This window comes from Gadus chalcogrammus, chromosome 8 (genome assembly GCF_026213295.1).
Source record: "Gadus chalcogrammus isolate NIFS_2021 chromosome 8, NIFS_Gcha_1.0, whole genome shotgun sequence".
NCBI lineage: Eukaryota > Metazoa > Chordata > Actinopteri > Gadiformes > Gadidae > Gadus > Gadus chalcogrammus.
The window spans coordinates 12,876,553-12,902,795 of record NC_079419.1 but is presented as its reverse complement, the minus strand read 5'-3'; the positions used below and the strand labels follow the sequence as shown (position 1 = coordinate 12,902,795).

Sequence of the window (26,243 nt, the reverse complement as noted above, 5' to 3'; positions counted from 1 at the left end):
CTTTCTCTCTTGTCTGTTATTTCGCTTGTTCCGTCGCTTTCTCTTTCTGGATTTCATCTTTCTGTGAGATTGTGTATTTGTTTGTGTTGTGTGTATTTGGGCATCTGTGCACCAAGGTTAGGGATCAACATGCCATGACATGCTGTCAAAAATGCATTTTGTTGTTCTCCTGACCTTTCCTAATGCCTTCCTGATATTTCAATACTTGTGTGTCTGATTACAAGCACTCTAATCAGAATGGAACAGTTGTGTCACAGACCCTCCCAAAACTCTGGGCCTGCCTCCTCGATTGGTCCTCATTTCCTAAAGCCACTGTTCATTGGACGACACACATCCGGCAGTACAGGCGGGCAGAGTAAGCCTAATCTTTAAAGGCTTGAATGTCATGCTTTTTCATCGGGCATACGTGGGTTTAGAATTCCATATTTGTTGCCTTGCTCAAATGCACTTTAATGATCGAACCCCGATGCATCCACCAACAGACCTTGGTGTATACAGTTTTACATTGAGATTTTGTCTTTTAGCAGACACGTTTGTCCAAAGTGACTTACAGTGAATTCAGATATATGGTAGTGGTTAGGGCATCGCATGCAATGATGCTTACAGGTAGGCTTTAGACAGTGGGGAGCGAACTCAGTACCTTTGGTGTCATGTTACTAATAAAAAACGGCCTCAGAATAGCATTGGCAGACTTGACTCTCCATTTAAATCACAAACACGATTGTGTCACGTGATGTTATGCTTTTTTTCTTTGTGTTTGTGTGTGTCGGACCTTCGAACAAAAACAACAACATCAACAGGATTTACTGCAGTCTCCTAATCTTCTGCTGAGCTCGCTCGAACATCAAAACACCATTCGGGATTAACCGATTTTTTGCACCATAATTTGTGTGGGATCTCCTTTTGAAGGAGGTAATAGCGCAGTGGTTTTATTTTAATCCAAATTATCTCTTGTATCATGGAAGTAGTTTTCACATAGAATTTTCCTAATGTGTCCGTTGACATAGTAACAAGGTCCTGGATGTTGCGCGAGAGGCGGGAAAATGTATTCACTAATCCAGCATCCCATTGGTAGTAAATGACCAAGCAGCCCTACTCCCTCAGTTCAAATGGAGAATAGGCCTATTGGTGCAGTCAAGTCTAGTTTATGCTTGTCAGTATTTTGCACAATGTTAACTTTTGTGCTAAACTTAACTGCACACTTCTGCCTTTGTTGAATTTATTGAACCAGATATATTAATTTTTGTACATGCACGTCATCCCTGGTCCAACATAATTAACTATGCTTAGAGCACACACACACACACACACACACACACACACACACACACACACACACACACACACACACACACACACACACACACACACACACACACACACACACACACACACACACACACACACACTTCAATTCTATAATGAAATAAAAAGCAAAGTTGCTTTAAAATGCAATCGATCTCTTGACCAAATAGAAAAATTGGCTGAATGAACAGGGCTTTAACATGTTTATTCTGAGTAATATTCCTCTGGATTTATAGTGCAGCATGACACCTCCCACCCCATTCTAATCAACTCATTCACGCACACACGCAACAACAACGTAATACGAATCATAAACCATGTTCTTACCATTTGGACAGATGTCAAATCAGAAAAAAAATGACTTCAAAACAAAATTTATTTCCCAGCTCTTGGTAAAATTGTCCAACTGTTCTCCTTAAAAACAATGAGGTCTTTAAGAAGCAGTAAACCTGCCAGATGTTAAATAATTAGTGCTCACATAGGCCGCACCGCCCCCCCCTCAACTAATCTTCAAACTAAACCCTTCTGATTATCAGTAAACTAAATTGTCCTCAAAGAAATCCTGTGATACTCCAACACAGGGCTGGAACTTGTGTGTTGTAACAAGACGACGGTGTTGGTGATCCATGGGTTACGTGCTCCGCATCATGGCTGCGTTCCTTCTGGCTTGTTGGCCATTGTGAGCCGCGGCCTCGTCTCTGAATGCCGTCTTTGTTGTTTGCTTGGAAAAGAGAACATTGGTGGCCGACCAAAGGCCGAGACGAACCAATGAAAGACGCACTCAGGTGTTCTGAATCAGTGTATTTTATTTTATTAGAGCTGGGTCACACAAAGTGCGAGTTTCCCGTCTGTGGAACAACAGGCTGGATTACAATCCCGGTGTCCATGATCTGTTTGACCTTTTATCTTGACAATACGAAAAAAAACGATCTAAGCCATAGCCTCAAACTATTGCAAGTATATCACATGTTAGTCGCATTCTGTGTTTTTTACTGATACATTATACGCCCTGCGGTATAAACATCACAGCTTCTTGCAATCCTTCCGCTCCCTTTGCAGTAGCGACACACGCGCTTCCTCCATGTGACCCGCAGTCGTTACGTCCACATGTGATCATCACATCCAACGCCGTCACTGCTGCTTGTTCATCTGCCGCGAGTGCTTGTGCACGGCCTCCACGAAGGCGGCCACGCTCTCGGGGTCCATGTCCGGGTACATGCCGTGGCCCAGGTTGGCGATGTACCGCTGGGTCCCGAAGCCCTCCAGCATCGTCTTGACGATCTCAGAGATACGCTCCTGGAGGTGTGGTGGGGGGGAGAGGCGGTAACACATTCAGAATAACGATAATCACAACCGTTAGGGGGGCAGTGGTAGAGTAGTTGGCGTGGTTAAGGTGTTTGAATCCCAGCCCGGTAGGTTCTGGGTTTGTTAGCATATATAAAAATATATGCTGATCAATAATAATAATAACAATAAATAAATGATCAAAACAGTAAATCGTAAATACTGTCATGCCGGTTAAGTTAACTATCACTGCAATAAACCAACAACAAACAAGTGTTCCTGTGCTGTAAACTATAATCCTGTGTCTAAATTATAGTGTGTATATCTTGGGATTGTCAATTGTGTTGTAACAGCAGGTCTATTTTGGGGTCTTTCATTGTTAGAGAGTTATCTCTTGTGTTTACCTTGGGAGCATAGAGCGCACAGGGATCCATGTTGCCCTGTAGGCTAACCTTTCCTCCGGTCTGCTCGCTGAAAACACAAGGACCACTGACAGTTGGTGGTGAAACTGGAATGTGTGTTTCAAGGATAAGCCAAATGGGAACAATGCTAGCTGTTCATTACGAGGTTAGCAGGGAGGGTTAGTATTGACCTGTTTGAGCGAAACGGTCTCGTTACTAACGGTCCGAAAAACGTATGTTTGCTTTTTTTTCTTACATGTTTGTTCACAATCTTGGAAAAAAAGTTGAATTGTTCAATTGTCAGTTTCAGACACTGATAAGTATGTTTGTGTATTCATTGTAATCATCTGCACAAATTACAAGAAAGGAAGACGCTTTTAGCAAGCAAGGATAAGCAAGTCATGTGTAGATATGATAATGAGTCATAACTACACACAGACAATATGTGGAGACAGTTGGGCATTATTGCCGATTGACTTCCAGTGTATGTGTGCATTTGTTACCGTGCCAACCGCGGGTCAATGGTCCAGTCCAGACTAACGACGTCATAGTAGGACTGGGACAAGTCCTCCAGGCCGTAGTGAGCATCTTTAGCAAACACAATCTGAGACACACGCAAACGTTATAGGGGCAACCAAAGTCATCTTTCATAAAATGGCTCCCTCTGCTGGTGGACAGCTAGTATTACAACAGTATCCTACACGAACATGTGTTCATGAATTTAGCAGATACTTTTTTCAATACAACATACCATGTGAGGGACAATGCCCTGTGGGCTATGAGTGAGTGGGTCTCACCATGGGTACGTCCTGCCCCGTCTCCTTCAGCTGGTCCTTCACCCTGCGGGCGATGTCCCTCAGGTAGGGCAGGCAGAAAGCCTTGAACTCCACGGGCCCCAGGATCCCAGCGTGGCTCTCAAACACCTGCACGGCCTGGTGCGTGAGGAGAAATGGTAACAATATTACTGCTGGTAGGGGTCACGTATCTGGCTAAGGAGGCCTACAGGTTCTGAGGTTCATTACTTACGTTTCCATAACGGTACTACTGACTAACCTACTACTGATCAATCTCGTTTTACACTAGGTTGTTACGGCTTGCAGTGTGAGCCTGTACCAAATTGCAATACAGAGATTATATACATTTAAAAAATAAGGATGTTTTTCGTATTTCACACTGATTTTTTCGCCCTTGATAAACAAGATTACACTTGAAATTCAAGTGTAATCTTGTTCGACTCACCTGTGCGCCCGCGGCCACCTGGCCCAGCAGGTAGTCCACGATGACGTCGGTGAGCCTCTTGAGCAGCATGTGGCTGACCTCTGGGTAGCGGTAGAGCCAGCTTTTGACCTTGGAGAAGGTCTTTGAGCCCGAGCCTTCGATCATGTAGGACATCAGGGTCCACTGGAGAGAGGGGGGGAGAGAGGTGAGAGGCAATGTCGGAGAAAGAGCAAGAGAGCAATTAGGATAAAAGAGTTAGGGTCCTGAGTGGTTAGTACAAGGTGCATCATGTCAGCCGGATACCATCTGGTCTTAAAACCTATCGGACCGTTTTTAATAAGCTTCCTGTAATTCACGGATTCATAAGTTCCTCTGTCTGTCTGTCTGTCTGACTGTCTCTCAGGCGAGTCTCACCGGTGCTCCAGTGAATCCGATGAGCGGCACCTTCCCCTCGATCTTGTGTCGGGTCAGGGTGATGGCCTTGAAGACGTAGTCCAGCTCCTTCTGGACGTCCACCTTGGTCTTCAGCCGCTGGAGGTCCTCTGGGTCTTTCAGGGGATCCGGGAAGGTGGGGCCCTTCCCGGGCACCATCTGCACCTCCATCCCCATGGCCTGGTGGAGCACCGTGGATGGAGGGAAAATAAACAAACAAACAGGAGCAAACAGAACGGTAAACAAAAGGAAACCAAAAAGTATGTACATCACATGTACAAACATATTTCTATAATATCTGGCATTTCTGCTGATGAAATAAGTCTATATCTAGGATATACTTTAGCCTTGGAAAGGAAGATATTGAATGCAAAAATAGTGCGGCAATTTGAAGAAATTAAGGGACTCCAAGACAGAACCCTGAGTGACAGCAGATTCAATCTTGTGCCATAACAATGAGATAGCACTTTTATGAAAACACATTGTACTGACCAACAAATGGATGTTTTAGTATTTACGTCACCTGCGGTACAACCAGGATGTCTGAGAAGATGATGGACGCATCAAAGTCAAAACGTCTGAGAGGCTACATTAAGAAAGAAAACACTACAGTAAGAATTAAGTATGATGTACAAAGCAACAGTGAGAATTAAGTATGAAGTACGAACTTACAGTAAGAATTGAGTACTAAGTATGACGCCACAGTAAGAATTTAGAACAAAATACCAATCCATAATAATAAATTAGGTAATTAAGTATTAATACACAGAGCCATGGATGTTCATGAAGGAAGGTAAACATTATGATGAGAGGATTTCAATGTATTGAACGATTGAATGAAAAGGTTGTTTTGGGTAAAGGGATTTCTAAATTAAAAATAATAAACATCATTAATATATTAATATGTAAAGAAAGACTAGAGAAATGGCGGTGGAACCTGAAGAGTGAGTTCACAGCAGGCCTCTGGTGAGCGGCACGTATCGAAGAAGTCCTTCCCTGCCCGGAACTCCCGGAACTCTACACATGCACACACATAACAGTAGATACATTAACACATGTGGGAGTATCACGCTATGATGAGGGAAATCTTTTACATGAATTGCTACAATTTTTTGCAGACTGGCTGATCTGTCTTGTAACTGCATTGCTTCAATACTCACTTTTCCATAACGCTTACTATTGACCTCCGTGAGCTTGATTTAAATGTATGGGCCACCGTTTGTCTGTCTGTGTGTTATGGGAGAATTTTACTATACCCTTTAAAATCAATATCTTGCCTTGTTTGCCAGCCAGCCAGCCAGCCTGCCTGCCTGCCTGCCTGCCTGCCTGCCTGCCTGCCTGCCTGCCTGCCTGCCTGCCTGCCTGCCTGCCTGTCTGTCTGTCAGTCTCTCTGTGTGTCTGTACCTGGAAGGTAGCGGCCAGCCTGTCTCATGCACCACACAGGGACATGCTGGGTCTGTTCTCCCCGTGCTGCCCGCAGGAACGTGTCGTTCTTCAGCTGCGGGAAGTCTTTGGGTCTGGAAGAGGGACAGAGCCATGCAATGCAGCATGTTGATCAGCAACTAGAACTGGAGTAGGTGGGAACCCAGGAGCATACAACAGCACCAAGGTATACGCTGCCCTCATATGTTGAAGAACTTGAAGGACATTTTTAAATAAGCTACAGATGGAGACACTTTTCGGTTGCTTGAGTTTTTTTTGATATTTTTGATAGTTCAAATCAACAAAAATATCTAATTTAACAATTTGTATTTTCAGATATTCAAATATGATACACCCTTCTCTTATCTTACTGCCTTATTTTCCCGCCCATCACACCAACTGAAGAGAAAAGATAGCCCTCCCTCTCTTATCTCTTACTGGCAGCGCTACAACCGTTGAGTAACCCAGAAACACGCAGCAGGAGAAACATGTTTCCTCACATTTTTCCTGCCATTTCAACGACAGTTACGTTAAGGGCCCCCAACAGAATGGAAGTCATGTATGATTTCGATCATATAGGCCTTACTTAGCGCATTTTTTTAATTCAACCATGAGCAATAAACTCAACAATAATGTGTTGCAATGCATATTTGATTCATTATTATCCTACCGATATGTGAAGAACAACATATTGCCACCCATCACGGCTGCAGTGATTGGGCCAGGTTAATTGATGGGAACACCTGGCCAGGTGTTTCGACGTTTACATACCGAGGGGCGAGGATAAGCAGGGAATCTCCCTATGTGAAGTTTAATTTTGAGCAAAATATTGACACGGACGTACTTCAAGATGAATTAAATCGTTTGATCGTAACATCCCTCCAATGACGAGCTACGAACCAGGAAATAAAAAGGTAAAACATGAAGTTGGAATGCGGTCGACCTTTAAATGGGATCCCTATGTAGCCCAGTACAGCAGTGGGCTGGGTCACCGATGGAGCTATGGGAACCAGTACCGTAGTGCGCTGTGTCACCCGTGGAGCTATGAGAACCAGTACCCTAGTGTGCTGGGTCACCAATGGTGATATGACAACCAGTACCATGCTTACAAAAAGCAGAGATGCTTAAACACCTGCAGAAGTTGAGAAGTAGTCTATCTAATTTTTACTTTAAAACCAAAATAACATATCGATTTACACGCCCAACCGAAGTGGATACTTTTGAGTCCAGAGAACGATCAGGGTTACGTGTTTTTATAATGTCCTCATATTGTGCTCGTCAGTCTCTTTATCCTGTTGAAACAGTATTAAATAACATGCGTGGCTCAGCGTTAAACATACTCACAGAATAAGCTCGTCCTTGCTCATGGTGAAAAAGATAAGTTAACAGTCTTCTTGCTCGGGATGTCACTCGCAGCCTGCTGTCATTCAGACTCACTTACAAAACACTCGAGTCGTTACTACAGCACTGCGCTACAGGCCGCGGCCATGTTGGCAAAAGTCATGTGACATGTGGTGGATGCGCGGAATGGATTTCAAAATAAAAGATTGTCTAAAGAAGTTAAAGCTCGATGATTTTCAATCGTTTCAGAACGGTCAATTAAACTAAGACTAAGCCATAGGGCATAAATAAAGATAAACGGCACATTCAGTTTAAAAGGGCAGTGTAGTGTCTATGTTTTCCAACGTTTAACCTACAGGTTCTGGTTTACGAGACCAAATGCCCATAAATAGGCCCCTTGGCTATATGCCAAACCCAACCTGCCCGTTATGACATAAAACAGAATCAATTGTTTCTTTGGATACATAAACCGTTAAATATGTTTTGTAGTTAGATAGGATCTAAATACTACATGGTAACAGAAAAATACAAGCTTAATAACAAATACCGCCATATATTTATTCATATGTACATAGTAGTTCAGTGTAACAGATAGATAGATAGATATATAGCCTACTTTATTAATCCCGAGGGAAATTCAAGAAGAATTCAAAACGCATCATAAAAACAATACCGGTATTTCATGATCTGTCACAACGATTTCTTGATTAGTAAACACTTTCCCTTTTGTACTAAAAAAATTAAGGAAACATGATTGGCATTAATTCATCAAACTGATACAAAATAATTCAAACTGATAAAATCTATTAGCAAAACCATGACAATATTTAACAATCTCCATGCAACACTATAGGCCTATACATACTTCAATATGAAGGGATCATAACAGGAGCCCAACCACGTTTTAAATACAGCACATGAAAAAAAGATTACTTTACCATTTACATAATATTATTATTGCAATGCAGTATATCATAGTATATATAGAACACCATGTAAGGTATTCCCATATATATTTTCTAAAGTATTTTTCGTGTTCCACCAACGGTGTCAACTTTGCACTGTAAATAAGTCTGTCTCTATCCTGACATTAAAGAATCTGAACTTTTTATCCTGACCACCTATCGAGTTCTTCCCTGTTTCTAGTGCTACAATTATTCGCTGCGTATTCACTCACTCACTTTCACTCTAATTTCAAAGTAGCTTTATTGGCGATATGAATTGCCAAAGCAGTTTAAAAACTCCCTCTCTCATCCTATTCCCACCCCAGACTCTCACTCCCCTTTTCTTTCTTTCTCTCTGTCTTTGGCTCTCTCCGTCTCCCTGCCGCCCCCTAAGGCTGATGTTGGTACTGCGCCTCGGTGGCAGTGTAGAAGTCATCCAGAACACTCTGCATGTAGTCAAAGGTGGGCCGGTCGTCGGGCTTGTTCTTCCAGCATGACATCATGATGTCGTAGAGTTCGGTGGGGCAGTCTGCAGGCTGGGGCATCCGGTAGCCCCGCTGTATAGACGACATCACCTCGCTCTTGTTCATGCCTTTTTTGAAAGGATATAAGAAGAAAAAATATCAAAATTGTACTTGAAATTGGGATGCCTTAGTTAATGTTAAAATCAAGGAAGACTCCACATAAACAAAGTTTGAACCTTTCTTTTTATCGCCACCTTTTACTACTTCTAAATATTGTCTCTACACCCAGCAGAACTATTAGGCCTTATCTTCATTCCAAAAACTAGACTACAACTTTAGTGTACTTTGGACTCGGTTTTTATTAGGCCAACTACTCAAGCAAATTGTGGGATTCTGGTAGTTGTGGTTTTATAGGATTTTGGGCGATGTAACGTGGTACAAACCTGGATAGGGGATCTTTCCTAAGGTGATGATCTCGTACAGCAGAACTCCGAAGGACCACATGTCTGACTTGATGGTAAAGCAGCCGTAGTTGATGGCTTCTGGAGCGGTCCACTTGATGGGAAACTTAGCCCCTGTAACACACACGCACGCACGCACGCACGCACACACATTTAATTCTTTATTTGAATCCACCAATCACATGACAAGATTCAAATATTTCAGAGATAAGATCTCTGAAATATGCGTCATTGTTCAAGGGTACAAAAAACATCTCCTGCGCCACACTGCCAGGCTGCCTATCACTGCTGATATGGAGCAGAACTTTGCTAATTGTTTAGATTTTTGCTGGAGAGCCCAGCCAGCCTTGCCCCAAGCTTCTAAAAATAAACACACACACACACACACACACGCGATTGTGGCGCAAACATAAAGAAAAGTAATTTTTTGAGGAAGTAAAATAAAATTTTACGCAGCGTCAGTCTCAGGGAAATTACATTGCTAAAAATACAATGGCATTCATCATGAAACATATTAACTCCCACCCCTCCCTCACCCTCCCCCTAACCCCCCCTACCTTCTCTGGCAGTGTACTGGTCGTCCTCGATGACCCGGGCCAGGCCGAAGTCGGCGATCTTGCAGAGCAGACTGTCGGAGACCAGGACGTTAGCCGCTCTCAGGTCCCGGTGGATGTAGTTCATCTTCTCGATGTACGCCATGCCCTCTGCGATCTTCAACCCGTAACACACGCGTCAGTCTCAAAGGGCTTCGCAGGCCCCCAAAACACCACCCCAATTGTTTGGGGTGATAAAACTATGAAAGTGAAGCATACCTACCTCTCTCATCTTACTCACAGAAAACACAGGAAAAAACATGTTCAGAGGCTGTGTGAGTAAGGGGCGACCAGAGACTAAAGTTTATCATTTTTATGTTCAGTGTCTGATTCATGAAGTTGATGCATTTCAGCTGAAAACAGGAGTGTTCCCTGTCCGTTGTCCAAAGTCGGTCATATTTAAAACATCACAACACATTTAAAACATCTTGAGATAATCGTGATCGATTCTAAGAAAAGAATATTGGGATCTTCATTTGATCAAGAATCGTGAAGCCCTAACGTGGCGTCTATTTTATTCAAATCAAAAACGTATTCTCAATCCGTTGCCCCAATGTAGCAGTGGGGTGATAGCAGGTGTACTGTGAAGAGGTGGCAGGTGACATAGAGGTATGTTGTAGTGCTATTATTTTTGGTTTGTTCTCCACAAATAATTGTGTGCACTACAACAATCAAAACAATATTTTGGTTATTTACCTTTACTGTGTTTTAACATAGATTCAGTGGGAAGAAAATTGCTTGCTACATGCATGCTTCAGTTGGGAATCAAACCTGGGTCTCACAGATGGTAGGTAGAAATGATATTCCATCTCTCACCCTACAATGATTGCTAACCTTGCATTGGCACATGACTCAGTGGTCATGAAAATGTATTCAGATTTAGTGTTTTGAAGACGCATTCACCTCATGAATAACGACAAACTGCTCTTTACTGCATGAAAATACACATGGCGCTTTGAATTTTAGTAACAGGGATTCTTGTTGTGTATTACTTGGTATCGGATCGAAACAAACTTTCGCAGTATCGCCGACCCCCTAATGAATATGCATGAGGACATTTTCTAACTCAGGTAAAAAAATACAATAGCACACCTACAATTTAATGAATGTACTGCCATGAAAAAATGTGTCTTCTTATTTGCCATGAGAAAATTACTAGACGATATGATGAAATGATGATGACGTCCTCTATTGACTCTTATTCCCCTTTACACTGTCCAAGCTCAATTGTGCCATTGCTTGTTCGCATACATATTCTGCCTAGTGGCATATCTTTTCGTTAGAACGTCTTTGTTGCTTCCCATCCCGTAACTTTCTTGATTGGTGACCTATTTGTAAAAATTGTGGCCTAGGTTTATAAGATAAAATCAAGTGACTTGTGAACACAGCCAGAGAGACGTCTCGCTGGTGTTAGTGGTTCTAGAGTGTGAACCTTTGATGAGGAAGTATGAACCAATGTAGGACACGTTTGGTTCCTGCTAGTGACGTAGATAGGGGAACTTCAGAAGTCACATTGCACAAGTAAATCGTTTTCAATTTAAGGGAAACGTTGTTCCTTTGTTATTCTCTACCATGTTCAGTTCCTGGGAAAAATAAGTGACTTAACTGTTTCCCAACAATGCGGGAAAACCCAAACAAGTGATGTAATTTATTTATTTTATTTTTATGGAAATTATAAAATGGATAGTTCTGGTCCTTAGTTCTAATAGCTCGAAGCCGTTGTAAAATAGCCTACTCTACAGACACACACCTGTGACTGAATTACAATTCATTATTAGTGTCGATGCACCACCAATCTCAAAGTATACCATCCTTTGTTGCTTGGCAAAATTTTGTGTCTTGATTTACTACATTGCTTGACGGATAAATTATGATTTCTTTACAATTGTATGTTGCTGTGTGTAATACCTGATTGGTCCAAAACGTACCAAGGTTAGAATTATTTTTCATTGAAATCATTAAAACATTAAAAACCAGGGTGATAGATTAAAGATGAAAGTGACTACTATCTCTGCATTGGAGGATACTGTGGTATATATCCCCCCCCCCCCCCCCCCCCCCCTGACCGTGTGGTAAATTATTATGCAACAATGGGACACCCCGTGGTTATCCTCATGTAGGCCTGTTGGACGGTAAGTGTGGAAATCACCTGTGCAGAGAAGTCGATGAGTTTGGGAAGTTGCAGTATAGCTCCTGCGCTGCTCTTCAGGAAGTCAAGGAGACTGCCTGAAGAAGAGAGACGATGGGAAGAGGGAAAATGAAAACTAAGGTTTTTGGCCTATCCTACCCTATTCTTTAACTAACTTAGTTTGGGTTTAAATGATTGTGCAAATGGGAATGTACAGTTCTCTTATCAGCTGCTATCAGGTTTTAGAGCAGACTGTGTACTCAGACCACTGACAATTTTAGCAGTGTTAACCACCAATCACTCCGAAATGACGGAGGGATGATGTAAGTCCACAGCTGTGTGTGTGTGTGTGCAAGCGGGTTTGTGTGGGTGTGCGTGAGCAGCACACACTGCTTTTTGTCTGTGTGTGCTTGTGTGTGTTTGCAGGTGCGTGTGTGCGCTTGTGAGTGTGCATTCACATGTGCGAATATGGGAAAGCGCCCACTCTGACGGACTGAGTGCAACTGTGCGCGTGGGTGTGTGTGTGCACCTATCTCTCGCATATATGGTCATATCCTGTCCGTCCCTTCTGCTTGCTCACCGTTGGCCATGTACTCGGTGATGATGTAGATGGGCGGGGTCTTGGTGACCACGGCGTGCAGCCGCACCAGCCGGTCGTGCTGCAGGGTCTTCATCATGTTGGCCTCGTCCATGAAGGCCTCCGGCGACATGGTCCCCGGCTTCAAGGTCTTCACCGCCACCTTGGTCACGTTGTTGTAGTAGGCTGGAGGGGGGTGGGGGAGAGGGGTGGAGGGATGGGGGGGTTAGATGGATGAGGGGTGAGGGTTGGATGAATGGATGGATGGAGGAATCAGCGTCAGCCTATTGGATGTAAAAGGAGGATGGTTGGATGGATGGGTGAGTGGGTATATGAAAGGGCGGTTGGAAAATTGGTTGAGGGAGAGGTCGAAGGGATGGATGGGTGGGTGGATGGGTGTATGGATGGATAGAAATATAGATATAAGAATTGCCAGCTGAATGGAATAGCAGAGGAACGTTGGGGTGGAATGGTTGTCAGATGAATGGATGAATGCACGATTGGGTGCATGATGGCTAAACGGGGGGTTTGTCAGGTGGATTGCGGGACTGGGGGTTTGAATGGCTGGATGATTTGAGTGGATGGATGAGTGGGCGTTTGGGCAGATGAATGGATGGCTTCAGTAGATTTGAATGGCAGCAGTCGTAGCAGTACAGCACAAGGTGGAGCAAGCCTTGGGCTAGCCAGGCAGAACAGAACAGCAGGAAGTAACAATGTGTTTGTTGTTTAAGCTTGAGAGGACACAAAACCAACACCAACTCTCATTCACATCTCTGGGGATGAGCGGCCACTAAGAAACACACTTTAGGATATTAGTGGCTCATGGTGAACTGCGATGTGGGCGAATGTATTCATTATTATCACAGGACCTTTTCGGCTAATCGCTGAACTAACAGTAGAAGCATACAAACAAAAGACATTGTGTTTTTGTTTCAAGTACTATCTACAGTATCACTGCTGTACATTTAAAACAACACAGAGATAGCTGTCAATGATGTGAGATATGGAGAGAGGTTGCATGAGGAAGAACAGAGAACAAAAAGCAAACAGAGATTAGAGGTTGCCGATGGCAACTGTTTGGCATAGAGCCTATAGTATGGGGATACAGTCTTCTCATTGGTAAGTCCTAACAAGGTGTGTGTGTGTGTGTGTGTGTGTGTGTGTGTGTGTGTGTGTGTGTGTGTGTGTGTGTGTGTGTGTGTGTGTGTGTGTGTGTGTGTGTGTGTGTGTGTGTGTGTGTGTGTGTGTGTTTATTTGTGTCCATATGTGTCTTTTCTTGTCTGCCATGTTTGTGTGTGTGTGTGGATTGTGTGTTGAGTATGCTTGAGTTAGTACTGGTAACTCAGAATGCAAATCTCATGGTCACATTTGTCTCATTTCCTCTCCATCAAAACAAGGGAAGCCTGTGACCTGACTCCACCCAATCACTCTTCCACGTTAAACACACACAACAATACACTGTGTTACGTTAAACACACACAACAATACACTGTGTTACGTTAAACACACACAACAATACACTGTGTTACGTTAAACACACACAACAATACACTGTGTTACGTTAAACACACACAACAATACACTGTTACGTTAAACACACACAACAATACACTGTGTTACGTTAAACACACACAACAATACACTGTGTTACGTTCACAGCTCATGTATTCCCCTCCGTCTCAGTGTTGCGGATGCACTGTTTGTGGTTTTCATTTGTTATGTCCTTTTTGTGTTTCCGTTCTGCCACTGCACTCACTTAAGTCAGAAGATATAATAACACAGCAGGACATTCCTCATAAGTGCCTCCTAACTACACATGTCATGGATTCAGATCACAAGACTATTGTCCGGAGTCTTTCCAAGACTGTGTTTTTCAAGCCCTGACATGTATATTAATACACTTTTTGAAACCTAAGGTATTCGATAGGTGTGGTCTGGCTCCATCCCTCTGTGATATGTTCAGGTTATTTGATGTTTCTAAATCCTGTTGTCCATCACTTCAACGTTATATGTACCAGATGAGGTAGTATATGTATACAAAGGTATGTGACATCGTTGTACGACGTGTGTGCTTGCTTCCTCACCCATCCAGACTTCTCCAAACTGTCCGGCTCCCAGCTTCTTCACCATCTTGATGGAGGTCTTGGAGATCTCCCAGGCGTCCTTGTCCCACGGCTTCTGGGCTCGGGGCTTCTTGCAGGGATGCAGCGGGCGCCCGCACAGCCCCTCCGGTTGTTCTGGGGGAAGCAGCGGAGAGGAGGTGAGGACCTGCACACGCACCCACGCACGCACACACCCATGCAACCACACACGCACACAACAACGCAACCCGCACGCACGCACGCAACCATGCCCGCACGCATGCAAAGACACAAGCACGCAAACACACACACACCCATGGATGCATGCATGCACACATGCATGCACGATTCTTTTTTCTGTCTATAAATGTCAATAAATAAATAATCATGATGATTATGATAAATAATATCAAATGCACATCATAAGTTCCAAGAGCGTTAAGGGAAGTTGTGAATGTGCTTGCTTTCTCTGACAAGCAGCCAAGAAAAAGTATCCATAAAAAAAGAAAAAAAAGAGGATCCATGAAACAAATTATTTGAATGTTCATTTATGTAAGCAAATCATTGGTAATTGTACTCTGTATTTGTATTCGATTTAACTAACTTGAAAAAGCAAAATTGTCTTAATTTGATGATATGAATTTCGTACTGACTAATCGCTCGCAGTCCTAAAGCCTCACTGCCAATGTCTTATTTAGAAGGCAATCACACATCGACTCAGGTTGGCAAATGTTTGCTTATAATCCTTTGGTTGCCAGTTTGAAAACTCTGCTGAGCTGGTGTGATGTCAGAGTAATGGTGATAGGCAGGTTGATGCTTACACGCACACAAGACATTGAAATTATTACTCCAAACACAAGGGTAAAGAAGCACCCGCATGTCACCTGGGTTATAGACAAGGTGATATACAGATATAATGTGTATTTAAGTACACACAAATAAAAATATGTAGGAGAAATATGCATGTAGAAGGTTAAACAAGGTGGGTTGAAAATGTACAAATTGTACACATTATATCTATATTATGTGTGTGTGTATATATACAGTATATACACACATAACCTTCTACCCACCCTCGTAATATCGGACCATGCTGCCGATGTCGGGGAAGGTGATCTTGGGTGAGATGTAGCAGCCACCGTTGTCCAGCGCTCTTATTTTGAAGTGCTTCACTATGTCGCTACCCTGGGGGTCGACATCCCTGACGGAGAGTGAGTAACTTCCTGTTTCAGAGAAAGAGAGTTAAAAACACACATGCTGGCATGCACACAAACATGCACAAACGCACATACACAGTGTTTTTTAGTCCAATATCTCTCCGTCTGTATATCTGTCTGTCTCTCTCTCCCGCCCTCTGTCGCTCTCTCTTTCTTCCTCCCTATCTGTCCCTCCCTCCCTTCTATCTCTCTCAAATGTGATTGCTATCGCCCCACCTTTTACGGTACTCTCCCGGATGAGATACGAGCCCGGTCGGTTGGCAGGACTCAGCAGCTGTCTCTCTGCGTCCTTTCGATTGATGTCCTTGAAGAACCACCTGTAGGAGACAATCATCAGCACCCTGATCAGTTCCATCAGCACCCTGTTCACCAGCAGCCTGTTCACCAGCAGCCTGTTTACTACTATCAACACCCTATTGACTACCATCAGCACCAGGCGCGTCAATATGGGCAGGTGGCACAGCGAACTACTTGCAAAAGCATTCTCCCAAAAAAAATATCCTCAGTAAATCATTGCTCCAAGTCTATTTTTAATAATGTGATTGTCCCATTAACTATCTATAGTTTCTGTATTCTTCTGACAATTATTGGTCTGTTGACATCAAATGTTGGATGATGGTGGCGATTCTAGTTGAGTTTAACGTGTCATGCAATGTTGGGGCAGGTTAGCTCAGTGACTATGTTCCTCCGTATGTTTATCGCATAACCCTACAGGGTGCAATAAGAATTGTAATCCGCGCTAAAAGACGCCTATATGGTCACAAAGTAGTCTGCCTCATGGTCATATTCTAGAACTGCTGTTTTAACTCAAATTATACCGCTAGTATCTTTTTTCGTTTCTACATCAGATGCAGATATGGCGAGTGGTGTTGCACCTGTAATTAACAGTGTTGAGTTTCTGTTAAAAAATCAATTTGAGAGGTTAAAATTGGAAGAGAAGTTAGCCATCATACAACCTGGCCCAGACAGACCAGACATAAACAGTATCCAACAAACAAAGGATAGGGGGAATACTTACAACAGAACTTTCTCCCGAGCATGGTATGAAAATAATTAATGGCTATGTGGTTGCTCAAAGAGAAACTGTTTTTTTCCCATGTCTACTTTTTCGAGCAAGTGTGTGCACAGGACAAGGGGATATATGGACCACAGGTGTGAGTGATGTGAAGCATATAATAATATCTAATACAATATTCTATGTATATAATATATGCATATGAAAAAAACTTAAATTGTGGGTGTTGCCAACCCCAGTATTTTGAGATTTAGGGTCACTGATCAGCACCCTGGTCACTACCACTAGCACCCTGTTCACTACCACTAGCACCCTGTTCACTACCACTAGCACCCTGTTCACTACCACTAGCACCCTGTTCACTACCACTAGCACCCTGTTCACTACCACTAGCACCCTGTTCACTACCACTAGCACCCTGTTCACCACCATCAGCACCCTGTTCACTACCACTAGCACCCTGTTCACTACCACTAGCACCCTGTTCACTACCACTAGCACCCTGTTCACTATCACTAGCACCCTGTTCACTACCACTAGCACCCTGTTCACTACCACTAGCACCCTGTTCACCACCATCAGCACCCTGTTCACTACCACTAGCATCTTGTTCACTACCAACAGCACCCTGTTCACCACCACTAGCACCCTGTTCACTACAACTAGCACCCTGTTCACCACCATCAGCACCCTGTTCACTACCAACAGCACCCTGTTCACTACCACTAGCACCCTGTTCACCACCATCAGCACCCTGTTCACTACCAGTAGCACCCTGTTCACCACCATCAGCACCATGTTCACTACCACTAGCATCCTGTTCACTACCAGTAGCACCCTGTTCACCACCAACAGCACCCTGTTCACCACCACTAGCACCCTGTTCACCACCACTAGCACCCTGTTCACTACCAGTAGCACCCTGTTCACTACCAACAGCACCCTGTTCACTACCAACAGCACTCTGTTCACCACCATCAGCCCCCAACGGGTGCAGCCCTCCAACCCCATGCTGTGGCCGGTGTTTTGTTGGGGCAAGCACCGTAACAGGTTGTTTTATTCACTATCCAGTCAATCACTGAATACTTATCCCACTACTGATACTGAAATCCAAATCTGACAGTGAATGATGATTATAAATGTTTTTAGATGCGTCTGATTAAGAAGTAAGTAGGGTCGAGGGTGGCCTACTCATGGCTGCTTACAAACAAACTGCAGATTTATGGGGGGGCTTTAATAAATACAAACTTTGAAAAGTCTTTCAAAATGAAAGTTGAATATTAACAAGAACATTCTCAGAAGAGCTGTTGGATCTCAAATAGTCCCTGACGTTAACAGACCAGACTCCTTCAAAACAAAACTGTTGTACGCCCAAGTATTTCCCGATAAAACCGTAGATAGGCTCTTACTCCTCAGTCTCCATGGTGTTGTCCTGCGCCACGTAGTTGGAAGGGATGAACCCTTCTCTATTGCTGCTTATGGATTTGGCCCTCCACCATTCTCCACACCTGGAACAACAAAGTGGTCAGCTACATCTCTCGTTCCCATCGCTCGCGGTTACACATAATCTTTAGGGCACGTACATCGCGACGTCACATCGCAATGACCACAGCCATTTGAAGAGAATTGGAATGTTAGTTATTATGTTGGTAGTAACAGATGCAAGGAATATAAGGAAACAGATGGACTGAAGTGAGGTGTGATTACAATGGATTTCATGGAACACCATTTTCTGATGCTTAATGCACATCGGGATATCCCTTCATAACATACTGAGAAGAACGTGATGCAATTCAATAGAACATATTTTATCTTTTGTTTTGTTTCATTTGCTTGTTTGTTTGTGTCAGCATACCCCTGACGCTTGTTTGGCATATGGCGTTGGATTATAAAGAACATCATTCATTTTAGCATACATAATGCACCTAGTCCACCTCTGCTGTGTTTTAAACACAGGTGTGGCTGAAAATGCAACTTATTGGTATAGTATATTCCATTTTATGAGAGGGGAAATGGAAGAGCTTCATTATCTATAAATATTTTTTTTAGATAGTTATAATGAATAAATTAAATACGAATTATATGAATAATGGATACATATAACATAAGTAATTATAACTCATTAATTATACATTAGACCTTTATTAGGTTATTGATGTTTGACTTCTCTCCCTGCTGTGACGGTAGGTTGTCAATCCATTTAGTATATGTTCACCCTGCTGACTCTCTGCTTGAGGTCTCAAGCAGAGAGTCGAGTTTCTGTTCCCGTTTTTCATTCTCCTGGTATTTCTTATGTTGAGGTTGTATTGCAAAGCTAGCTGGTCATTATTAAGAAATAAACCCAGATAGGGTGATGCAGGACTTCCGCTATTACACGGCTACTTAAAAAAAAAGGAAAGGAACTAAAGGAACTAAACATTTGACCCAAAATATAATATAATTATTCTATTGATTTGAAAATGATGAGCGGATCGAAATGGTTACATCCGTTACATTCTATGGTTGGAGAACTGCTTCCATAATTACAGTTTCTTATTCATTGCAGAGTTCTGCTTTCAGGAGATACCGAAGATATACAATTCTAGTACTTTGTGAGAAAAAGTGTGAGAAAATAAGAGTGTAATAAGGGTTCAGTTGGGACTCACTCCTCCAGCACCATCATGGTCTCTCCCTTTTTGAAGCCCAGGTCTTCTGGGTGGATGGCCTCATAGGGGTAGAGCGCCACCACCACCTTACTGCTGTTTCCCTGCTCTGAGATACAGAACAAACATGGATCACAGGGATAACAGATCGGACAAAATGAAACTACTGATTTATGTATTCATGTTCTGACATTGTATTGCACATTATTTTTCAACAAAAGAGTCTATTAATAATAGTTGTATTTATAAAGTGCTTTTGTAATTATTCAAAGACATTTGAGAGACAATAACCATTAAACCTACAAGTCTAAAAATAATATCTATTAATGTCAACTTGAAACATTTCAAAGCAAGCAGTTCCTGAACAGAAAGGTGAGGAGAGTTTGATATTAAAAGCAATATAAAAGGTGTTATGAGTGATGCTTGACATTATATAATCTGCGTCGACGCCATACCTTCCAACTTCTGAAAAATCTGCCCGGGAAGAAGCTCTGATGGCTTCTAAACGTAGGAAGATCAAGAGTATGCAATTAGAAACAGTGTATGAGCACGCTCTCACTCACTCATCACTCACTCACACACACAGTCCAACTTTGTCTTGCTGTTGCTGTTGTTGTAAGGCACTATAGAAAAAAACAGACTGTAATACTGACTGTCTGTAATAGAAGCTTGAGTAGCTTGTAACCTTCTGGTGCGTTGTTGCTACTTACTCCAGGTTTATTTCTGTTTAAGGTTGGGTCGCGGACGTAGACAGTGTCGGAGCTGCGGTCGGGTGGTGGAGGATCACACTTCCCCTGGCTAAGTCCCTCGCTTAGCTTAGACTTCTTACAACCCATCCTCCTCCTTCTCCTGGTGGAGGGGGGGGGGTCAGAGAGGGGAAGGAGGAGAGGGGACGAGGAGGTGGAGGCGAGAAGAGGGGGAGGAGGAGGAGGAGGAGGAGGGGAGAGGTGGGAGAGGGGGAGGAGATGTGGAGGAGAGAGGTGGAGGAACAGGGGAGAGAGAGGGAGAGAGGAGATAGAATGAGGAAGGAGTTTGGTAGAGGTGGTATGGGGGAGGGCAGAGAGCACAATAGTGGAGAGGAGAGAGCAAGGGAGAGGGGAAAAGGAGGGGAGAAAGGTAGATAAGGTGAGGAGGGACAGGGGAGGAGACAGAGGAGAGGAGGAGGGGTGGTGGAAATGAAGATAGAAAAGGAGAGAGATTGAGGTGAAGGCAGACAATGCCTGATACACAAAGTTCAAAGTAACATCACAACAATATGTTATGGTGGTTGTATTATCAGCATGATTGGAAATAGCATTTGACTTTAGGAACAAAAAGAAATGCAGGTGCAGTCACGAACGGTTCAAGAATGGTTTCATTTCTGCGCCCACTTCTCTTCTCGGTTTGGTTTGTAATGTGGTTGGTATTCTTCATCTGAATTTCTTTAAGTTTAACACCAGACAGCAGCTGTTCTGGCCACTGATAACATAAAAGAAGCCTACTTTACTAATTTACTTCAGTCATTTTCTTTGTGTTCTGTTTCTTTTGTGTTTAGAGCTGTTCTCTTAACCAGCAGGCAGCTTTGCGTTGCACTGACACAGCCACATACACAAACACACACACACGAAACTCGAGACAAGGTCTAAAGCCACACACACACACACACACACACACACACACACACACACACACACACACACACACACACACACACACACACACACACACACACACACACACACACACACACACACACACACACACCCACCACAAAAATCACACATTGAGATAAGAACATAAAGTCACACGCATACTGTCTTACACACACGCTGACGCCCAGACGCAGAAACACGCGATCTATGGAACTTCTGACCAGTTTCCTTTTTTAGAGCTTTACAAAATCTAAACATTTCCGCTCATTAGAAGTATGGTAATATGGTTCTAAATAAAGAAGGGAACGTGCTTAATGTCATATAGCCTCTCCTTACAAGTACTGTGGTTCTAAATAAACCAGGGACAGTGAATGCCATCTAGCACTCATTAAAAGCAGGCTACTGTGGTTCTGAACACACCAGGGACCGTGCTTAATTTCATCTAGCCAATCACAATACTCAAGTATTGTGGTTCTAAATACACCAGGGACCGTGCTTAAGGTCGTGTTTCTTAAGTCCAGAAAAGGGACGTAGAAGTGTTTTTTTTCGGGCCTCATTGTATTCTGGCAGTATGTCACGCTGGGAAGGTTACTGATGGCTAGTGGTCAAACCTGTTCTCATGTTCATGGATCTCATTTGGGTGAATTGAAAGGAGAGATGAAGAGGGAGGTGGAGAGATGGTGGGAGAGGGAAGGGAGAGGGAATCAAAGAGCTGAAAAAAGTGTGAGAGGGAGGGAGAGAGATAAAGAGAGGGAGAGAGAGCGAGAATGGCAGGAAGAAAGAGGGGAGGGTGAAGAGTTGGAATATTGGACTACAATATTGAAATATGTATTTTAATTACTTTGGATATTTTGTATTTCCAGTGGGTATGTGTCACGTGACTAGACGTATCGGGGCCGGCGAGCGTTTGTGGTCGCCGCTGTCGGGGCCTGAAGTCTAGCTAGCTATAGTCAACTGTTTTCCCTAGTTCTGAATTTAACAGGGCAGCAGCTTTCTAGAATTAATCATTAGCCTTCGTATTTGGACTAATGTATAACAGTAGCAGTGCGATATTGACCCAGGTCACTGTGAAGGTTGGTTTACTTCCACCTTCGTCTCAGCTTACCGCTTGCCTCGCCGCGATGACAACACGGCTGAGCAGGTCGATCGGAGACTCGTGGGTGGCGGAGATCCACACACATTTGCTTTCGTGCAAGACAATAAATATATCCAGATTTGACTGGATGTGGGGACCTTTTGCAACTTTTGGTGGAATGCGCTCAGAGTCACTGACATAATGTATGGACGGATGGGAGGATGATGGATGTTGAAAGGATAGATCGTTGCGTTTAAGGTAGAAACAGTAGCTGTTTATACTATTTAGTGTTCAAGTGATCAACCAACAAGAACCAAAGTCATTGGCACCTAAAATATTGTTCACGTCACATTTCGTTCACAACACGTATAACCACCACACATTGTGGAATGGTTGCGGTACTGTGTAGGCATGCTGATGACTAGTAAATGGCGATGCAAAGATAATATATGAGCTGTCACTCATCAGAGCCGGCATCAGTTCAGACAGAACAACAGTGCACGCTCACTGCCTGGAGGAAGGAGAGGGAGATTATGTTAAAACAAGGGAATGGAGGAGAGGAGTGGAGACGGCAGTGTGTTGAAGTGTAATAATTCGCTATAAAAGTCCAAATGTCTTTCTTTGGGTTTTTTTTCAACTGAAAGTGCACTATTCCGTTTGCTGTGACGCAGCTTGTGCAGTGGATACACGTTTTTACCTCACTATAGAAATACTGACTCACTTTTAATCTTTCTTTTAATCTTTCCAAACGATAACCTCTGACGTTTCCACAAACACATTTCGGCTACAACATGTACCGATGACACATGAACAATTTATGAACAATTTATACAATAATACAATAATATACAATAAAAAGTTAAATGTTATAATGCCACTTACCTTCCTTTGATTATAAATATTCCTAATATTTGACCAGTTGTTTATCTTGATATATTTCGTCCGTACGTTTTTTTGTGGTCTTCTGATTTCATAGGACTTGATAAAAGAGACGCATCGAGCGAATGAGGAGCTGGCGGAGTCGTGCAGTGGCCGGCGCTGCCGCAAGCTTTGAGCCAAAGAAATGAGGAACCACAGGGGACTTTTTTTTTTTTATTAAACCGACACTTCCTGGTACAGCTGTCTGATGGTGATTTACATCTTCAGCACAGACACACGAACACAGGCCCGGAATGGCTAATCGGGAGGACCGTGACAATTCCCGGTGGGCCGGTCTGACTTTTGGGCCGGGAGGGCCGTGCAATTGGTCCACATTGAAATGTATTTTGGGCCACGTTGCGGGGGAACCCCCTAGTGGTAGGAGCCTCACTGCGCCCATTGCCCACTCGCCGTTGCATTAAGGTCACGCGATGAGCAAAGAGGAGAGGGGACTTGCACATCTTTAAACGATATTTACATATCGAAGAGGGGACTCCATTCACTGCAGCAGGGGAGCTGTCTGTGCCTGTGGTTTCACTCAATGAGTGTTTGCCAACTGCAACTCAACAAAAACAAATTATTTAACTTTAACTTTAGCAATATTTAAACATTTCTCTGTGATTCAAATATTATGAACATAATCATGGCCACATATTGCCACTTCACTGCATTATATCAAGGACTGCCCTAATTTACTTTAGACTTAAAATAAATAAGTTCTTCGAGATAGATTACACTACATTCCTTTCAGTATTTACTTCTTCTTTTATTTTCTGCTTTGAAAATTTGTCTTCTCTGAATGAAAACATGCAATTGAATATCACTGTTGCTTATGTCGGTTTGAACTGTACAAGAGGGGACCTTCTAGTGAAATGTAATTTAACTTCATAAATATAATTGCTCTGGAATCTATCTTGAAGAGAAATAATATCCTATTGATGTGAATCACAGATCCCACAATTGTTCGAAATATTTCCTCAACCTCTTTTCTTTTTTTTCTTTTTTTTGGATTTTGTCTTTAACAGAGCCATCAGCATATCCGACCACTCAGCAGTGCTCCACTAGAGCACCATTCCAGGAGTTGTTGTTCTCGCAAGAGTAGCCCTTGACAGGTGGCTTGTTGGGCATTTTGGAGAGGAAGTCCTTATTGAGCTCGATTTTGAAGACTTCGAGGTCCTTCACCGAGGATACATTGGCTGGGATGAGGTTCCACAGCTTGGGCCCGAGTACTGCGAAAGATGTATCGTACATCGTCTGATGTTTCGCCTTTCCCGACTTCGAGAGTTTTGGGAGCTTTGCGGTGATCCCGTTGCGTTTAGAGCTTTGAAACTCGATCCCCATGTTGTTAGGATGGTGTCCTTTGAGAATCTTCCACATAGTCATGATGACATAGCGCTCCCTTCGCCTTTGGAGTGACAGGAGTTTCAGGCTTTTGAGTCTCTCCCAGTAATTCATGTCTTGGCATTGTGCAAGTCTAGCAGTGAAGGTTCGTTGAAGGGCTTCGATCTTCTGGGTGAGACCAACCTTTGACGGGTGCCACAATGGGCAGCAGTACTCAACTGCGCTCCTGACCATGCTCTTGTAGTGTCATCATTGTGGTTGTATCTCTGCATTTGAATACATTAAACACCAAGGCAGACATTCTTTTAGCCTTCTTTATCATGGCATTGATCTGTATTTCCCACTTGAGAACAGCTGATACGATTACACCCAGATCTTTGACAGAGTCAGATGGACGGAGTGTGATGCCACTTGATGTGTCATACCAGAACTGCTCCTTGAAGAAGGGGAGTTCTTTGAAGGCGTTGTTTCTGTCGCAACTGTGGTAGAGGTACTCAAACATGTCCTCCTGCAGCTGCATGTTGTTCCGCTAAACCTGTACAGTTTATTTCTTTATGAAGCATTTTGTCCACTCCCATGTTTATAAGAATATTACCAACTTGAAATACATCCTTTTAAGATATATTTAGACTAGTGAAAATGGTGCGTTAATTTGCAATTTGCAAGTTAATTATGGACACTCATGCAAATTAATCATGATAAAATATTTGAATTGATTGACAGCCCTAGTTAAGTTAAGTATTTTTTTCTCATGACAAAATTTCCCTTATGAACTATGGAAGAACTGTGAAGGCTCTATGGCAAATTATTTATTTTCTTCTATAGAGACAGCAGTAACCATTATTTTTCTAAGCCAATGAATACATGAATGTTAGAGTGTAAGTGTCGCTCCATTACATTTAACAGGGGACCAGTGTCATTTTGTGGAGGCAAAGAGGGGACTTCTGTCATTCTGTACAATCCAAGTGGGAACCATCTTTTCTGTTTAACAGCACAAACAAATTCTACACATTAAACCTTCTTGAAGGTCTGTGTTTTTGCAGGTTCTGACATATGCTGTAGGTAACGACATAAAAATAACTGATGATAGCTTAAAAGCTGTTCAAGTGCAGGGAAGAGTGATTGTTGCTTGATTGAACAGTGATCAATTGTGGTAATTAAAACTGAAGTCATGTTATTTTGGAAAAACATAATTTAGAAAAAACTGTCTCTTGCGTAAGTTCATATTCAAAGAACAGAAAAAGATGTGCTCTAAAATATAAAAGATGGTCCCCACTTGGATTAGATGTTAGAAGCAGTGAGAAAGCTACAGAGACAGTGCGTGGTTGTGGTCTAAAGGGCAGAAATGTAATTTCATACTGCAATACTCAAGCTTAACCTCTATTTGCAGTTTTCTTTCTGATTATCACACAATTTACCAAGTAATGAGTGCACGTAGGCCTACTGGTGAATAAAGAGGTAAAACAATTTCAAGGCTGTCAAAAATGCAGAATCGCAGAAATGTATGTGAGAGTTTGCAATTGTTTTAACATTGTAGTCATAGTTCTTCTTTAGTGCTAGCTGAGCTCTTTGTCCAACAGGGTTGACTATGAACAAAGGTAGTGGTTGGATGATTCAATGATTAAAGTGGATCTCTTCGTGGACAGATTATAATCATGCATGTGCACACACACACACACACACACACACACACACACACACACACACACACACACACACACACACACACACACACACACACACACACACACAC

The 26,243-nt window shown here is 42.9% G+C and overlaps 2 protein-coding genes and 1 long non-coding RNA gene across 4 annotated transcripts; 1 reads left to right on the top strand and 2 right to left on the bottom strand.

Moving 5' to 3' along the window:
* Nucleotides 1–1,644: 1,644 nt before the first annotated feature.
* Nucleotides 1,645–7,546, bottom strand: urod (uroporphyrinogen decarboxylase). The gene is made up of 10 exons (XM_056596364.1): nt 7,407–7,546; nt 6,045–6,157; nt 5,578–5,657; nt 5,164–5,226; nt 4,623–4,820; nt 4,230–4,391; nt 3,788–3,922; nt 3,494–3,594; nt 2,994–3,060; nt 1,645–2,601 (listed from the first exon to the last, which is right to left on the bottom strand). The coding sequence occupies exons 1-10, from the start codon at nt 7,427–7,429 to the stop codon at nt 2,437–2,439; spliced, it is 1,107 nt and encodes a 368-aa protein (XP_056452339.1). The 5' UTR covers nt 7,430–7,546; the 3' UTR covers nt 1,645–2,436.
* LOC130387336 (uncharacterized) lies at nt 6,691–25,932 on the top strand. Of its 2 annotated transcripts, none has more exons than XR_008896294.1 (4): nt 6,691–6,976; nt 9,842–9,962; nt 14,663–14,830; nt 24,175–25,932. It is a non-coding gene; the product is annotated as an uncharacterized LOC130387336 (long non-coding RNA). The 2 variants fall into 2 exon arrangements; XR_008896293.1 differs by lacking the exon at nt 24,175–25,932 and adding an exon at nt 23,208–24,130 and having other exon boundaries at nt 6,693–6,976.
* lyn (LYN proto-oncogene, Src family tyrosine kinase) lies at nt 7,670–23,385 on the bottom strand. Its single transcript, XM_056596363.1, has 13 exons — nt 23,114–23,385; nt 20,236–20,374; nt 19,981–20,026; nt 19,529–19,634; nt 18,293–18,391; nt 16,085–16,185; nt 15,725–15,874; nt 14,655–14,807; nt 12,574–12,756; nt 12,015–12,091; nt 9,830–9,983; nt 9,255–9,386; nt 7,670–8,939 (listed from the first exon to the last, which is right to left on the bottom strand). The coding sequence occupies exons 2-13, from the start codon at nt 20,359–20,361 to the stop codon at nt 8,737–8,739; spliced, it is 1,530 nt and encodes a 509-aa protein (XP_056452338.1). The 5' UTR covers nt 20,362–20,374; nt 23,114–23,385; the 3' UTR covers nt 7,670–8,736.
* Nucleotides 25,933–26,243: the final 311 nt, after the last annotated feature.

Coding starts and splice junctions, on each gene's coding strand:
- lyn (XM_056596363.1), bottom strand. CDS start 20,361: ATGGGTTGTAAGAAGTCTAAGCTAAGCGAGGGACTTAGCCAGGGGAAG. Junction 14,808..15,724: donor CATGGTCCGATATTACGAGG/GTGGGTAGAAGG, acceptor TGCTTCCCCCAG/AACAACCGGAGGGGCTGTGC. Junction 12,092..12,573: donor CACCGAGTACATGGCCAACG/GTGAGCAAGCAG, acceptor TCTCTTCTTCAG/GCAGTCTCCTTGACTTCCTG.
- urod (XM_056596364.1), bottom strand. CDS start 7,429: ATGAGCAAGGACGAGCTTATTCT. Junction 5,227..5,577: donor GCTGTGAACTCACTCTTCAG/GTTCCACCGCCA, acceptor TTCTTAATGTAG/CCTCTCAGACGTTTTGACTT. Junction 2,602..2,993: donor GTGCGCTCTATGCTCCCAAG/GTAAACACAAGA, acceptor CCACACCTCCAG/GAGCGTATCTCTGAGATCGT.